At 44.0% G+C, this 4,325-nt stretch overlaps 1 protein-coding gene across 1 annotated transcript; it reads left to right on the plus strand.

Annotated features, from left to right (window-relative positions):
• The first annotated feature begins 1,676 nt into the window (after positions 1–1,676).
• Positions 1,677–2,500, plus strand: LOC133912380 (uncharacterized). The gene has a single exon (XM_062355075.1). It carries the CDS (start codon positions 1,791–1,793, stop codon positions 2,277–2,279), a length of 489 nt encoding a protein of 162 aa, XP_062211059.1. The 5' UTR covers positions 1,677–1,790; the 3' UTR covers positions 2,280–2,500.
• Positions 2,501–4,325: the final 1,825 nt, after the last annotated feature.

Raw genomic sequence — 4,325 nt, forward strand, 5'->3', positions numbered from 1 at the left:
CATCTTTTACCTAATATCTGTGACGGATCTATACCCTGTCGCGACTCAAAACGACATAAGTGACGGGTCGTGTAATGACCTGTTACTAAACTATATCTTCTTTATCTGCTTTTCACGTAATAATTATTCATGATACAAATTTGTAATTTATGGCTTCTTATCACGTACTATATATATACTGCGTTGCGTTGAATCTGATTAGGTCATATAGCTGGGGTATACGTACGTGCCGACGTAGGGACAAATTAAAAGACATTGGTTTGTCGTACCATTTCATCTCAGTATGCAGCTACTACGGTCTTTGACCTAGCTAGTTCACATAAATAATGGATGGTCGAGTGAATATATATATACACACTCTCATAATTTTTGGTCTAGCCAAACAGATGAATATGGATATATGTACTTATCATCATAAATTTAGCAGCAGCTTGCAGCAGGGACTATAAACTGCATGCATGGTGGTGAAAATGCCACATGCACCGCTGGAACAACAGACTCCACTAGCGGGCGAGAATAACATTTTGGCCTGCTCGAAGATGGTACACCTGGATGGTTGAGGTGTTGAATCAATCTTCAATAACTCAATAATTCAAATCCAGTATATAGGCACCGAGGGCATATATACATGGGCGGTCACAGATCACATGGGCGGACCAGTATATAGGCACCGAGGGCATATGTTTCCGTTTAAATTCTTAATTTTCAGTAAATTTTAATAGACTTAGTTTTTTTGTAAGTTACATAATACCAGACACGGGTATGTCATTGCTCAATTTTTAGACTAGGCGAGAGCACATGCATATGTATACACTTCAAACAGTTATGATCTCAGCACCGAGGTAGTCAGCCAATCAGCTCACTTCAATTCGAAGTAACTGCCTTCCTACACAGCAAGCAGGAAACTCATTCCAATGCATTCATGCATGGGAAATAAAACTCCATCCCTCTCATCCATTTGTTAATTTTTTTATATATTATAATTTTTTCACCTATCTCTTAAATAAAAATCTCAGCATAAATAAACAGTCTAAAAGTCCAAATGCGCAATGAAATTTCCGTGTTCATGAATGCATGGCTTCACGCATGCACTTCGATCCGGGGCTGCTTCTGGGGGGAAATCGCACCGCACGTGCACGTGCGCGTTTACGTTTCTGTGTGAACATACGCTGATGCGCGCACACAGGCACAGCGACATACGTCGATCGGGCGATGTCGCCTCGGAAGATTTGTCCCTTGGAGCCGTGCGTGAACTGGAAGACCAACGAGTCTTGTAGGGCTCCAACGCGACACGACTCTAATTCATCCAAGATTATGTGCTGCGGAAGTAAACTGTCCCGTGCAAAGAAAATAAAGTGATCAAACGAACCCATGCCCATCGGTGTCAAGATCTCCTGCGCCTCTTTTTCCAGGAACCTTCTCTCTCTCTTTCTCTCTTCCAGGTCGTATCTCACCAAGAACTCTCTCAAGTTAAGCTAAGCAAGAAACCGTCACACCTAATGACCGTACTGCCACTACCAAAACTAATGAAAACGCCATGTGCTCCAAATCCCTCCAAATACTAATATTCCGCGCGCAGATTCCGGGAACCTGCACGGGACAAGCCCATGGCCACAGAAGCACTAATCTTTAGGAACAAAAGCTACCCCCCTCCCTAACAATCTTGTGGCGCCACGCAGGAACGCAGCCTATATAAGGCGCGGGCAAACCCCCCTACCCCTCCTCAAGCTGAATCGGCTGCTTCGGTTTGATCTATCGATTGATTTGTTGCAAAAGCACGTACGCAAGAGATGGACAGCAAGCTGAGCGTGCAGCACGGGCACAACCACAACAACGGAATCTCCAAGCCGCCGGTGCACCACCACCACGGCGGCGGCAAGAGGAGCGGGAGGCAGCAGGGCGGCGGCGGGAAGGGGATCAAGGTGGTGTACATCTCCAGCCCCATGAAGCTCACCGCCAGCGCCGAGGAGTTCCGCGCCATCGTGCAGGAGTTCACCGGCCGCGACTCCAACGTCGCCGACCACGACCTCGCCGCTGCTGCCCACCTGGGCGCGTCCTCCTCCTCCTCTTCATCTTCGTCCTACTCCTCGTTCGGCCGTGCCTCGCCGACAGCGCCGAGTGCAGAAGGCGCCCACGCTCTGCGGCCGACGATAGCGACGGCCAGCGCCATCTCTGGACGGGCGCCGGCCGAGTACGCTGCCGACGTGGGCGCGCAGCCGATGTTCCAGGGTATGTATGATCGAACGGGGAGCTTGCTTTACGGCCAGGACTACTGGTAGGAACGGAATTTCCTCCTCTTACGTTTCCACATGTGCCATGCATACATATGAACATATGTATGCATCTCCGTCTACTTATGTTTACGCCGTGCATCTCCATATGGGTTGTGCGTTGTGCGTGCATGCTTCTTGTTGTTGGGTTGGTTCGATAGATCGATCATCTACCTTGTACTTGGTATAATTAATATGTCAATACTAGATGTATATATGTTTTGCCTTTACATGTCTTCGATCTGTTATGTTCTTCTTTCCGGCATCTGCATGTGGATCATCAGGGGACGCGCGTGAGCTGCCATAGTGCCATGAGCCCATATGGCATGCATGTAGCATCATACAATCTTGTTTGAGCGTGCATCTACGACATGCATATGTGCATTTATATATGAAAAGGAGGTAAATCAAGTGACAGATTCGCTATCTATTAAGTAATATAAATGCTATGCCTAGAGAGCGGTGAAACAGTCAGCGATAAACAAAGGACCAAAAGATTGCAACCTATGGATCACGGAAAATAATCCTACTAGACTTGGTCATACTCATTTGAGGGCTAGGCTCAATTCATGACGTGGATTTTAGTTCAATTTGTGCTTGTCGTGCTATGTTGCGAAATCGGACAGGGCTCATCTATGTGGATCTAGGTGTGCGAGGCTCATATGTCACTGACCGTGTCTCTCACGTTAGAGGAACCGGTTCCTGCGAGATCTAGTTTGTTGTGAGAATATTTACTTATTAAAGTATAATTTTGCCGTTATGCCTCAAATTTTGGTTCCAAGTAACCACTTCATCCGAATGTATAAAGAAATAAACACTTTCAGAAAATCACGATAATTCCAAACGGAGCCTTAGAGCCGAATGTTCTGGATCCTAACCTAGGAATCTACCGTGCCACGCTGCAACCTCCATCGCTCCGCAAGTCCGCAGCTTACGGAAAAGATGCTGTTGTTGCCATGGAACAGCCTGATCATACCTACCCTATTGTGAGGGAACATGTTCTGATGTGAGCAAAGTGATGTGCTTAGTTCGGCCCATGCTAAGTATGCTCGCATGGGTGCAGAGTATCTGGCCCACGTTTAGTTGGACGCAAGCTTTGATCCATTCTTGGGACTTCTGCTCCCAAAAGAACCTGACCCAGCTTGTACTACACAATTATTAGAATATTTTATTTTTATATTTTTAGATAAAAATTATAAATATATACATCTGTTTTAAAAAAGTACCGTTCGTTAGAAGAGCGGCAAAAATATTGTGTTCTAATGCTCTCAAAATTCAAAACACTATATATCAAAATAATCATGAAAAATTCTGTGGTGTAGAGAATATTATCATCTAGTTCTCAAAAGATTCCAATGGCGACAGGTGACGCCTTTCCAACAGATGATATGAGTTTAGATTTATAATTTTTCAAAATTGGCACATATATCTACAAATTTTTGATTTAAAAATATAAAGTTATTAGGTGCAGAAGGTGTCCAAACAGAGTGGTCACCATGCATTCCTATTTTCCAGCTAGCTAGTAGCTAGTGTACTATTACATTTCTGAAACAAACAAGCAGGTTAGAAGCTAGGATCAGATTTGTTTCTTAACAACAATGAAAATATTGGCTATATGCATCTTACGATGTAAAGGCCAGAAGTCTTTTCCATTATATAAACGAAAAAATGAAAATATGCAACGTCTTTTCTTCAACTGTCAGTTTGCTCAGTTTGGATTTTTAAGAATAATCCAAATAACTCTAGGTTTAAATCCTCCGAGAGTGTAACCCACATGTTTGGGGATTGATTTTTGGGAACGTGACCAAAAAGGTCGAATAAAAAATTTAGTTGAGGTTAACCGTCTATATTGGTCAATTTGATTTTGTCGATGTAATACTGTCTTGACAAACGGAAATTTACTACCCCGCTCCGTAAAATTTAGATGCTCCCTTTATACAGATGATGCAACAATCTTCGCGAACACGAACAGAGCAGAGCTTCTAGCATTGCAAGATGTTCTTAAGGATTTTGGAGAGTGCTCGGGCCTAGTGACAAACCCCATCAAAACTGAAA

Source organism: Phragmites australis, chromosome 3 (assembly GCF_958298935.1).
Source record: "Phragmites australis chromosome 3, lpPhrAust1.1, whole genome shotgun sequence".
Taxonomy (NCBI): domain Eukaryota; kingdom Viridiplantae; phylum Streptophyta; class Magnoliopsida; order Poales; family Poaceae; genus Phragmites; species Phragmites australis.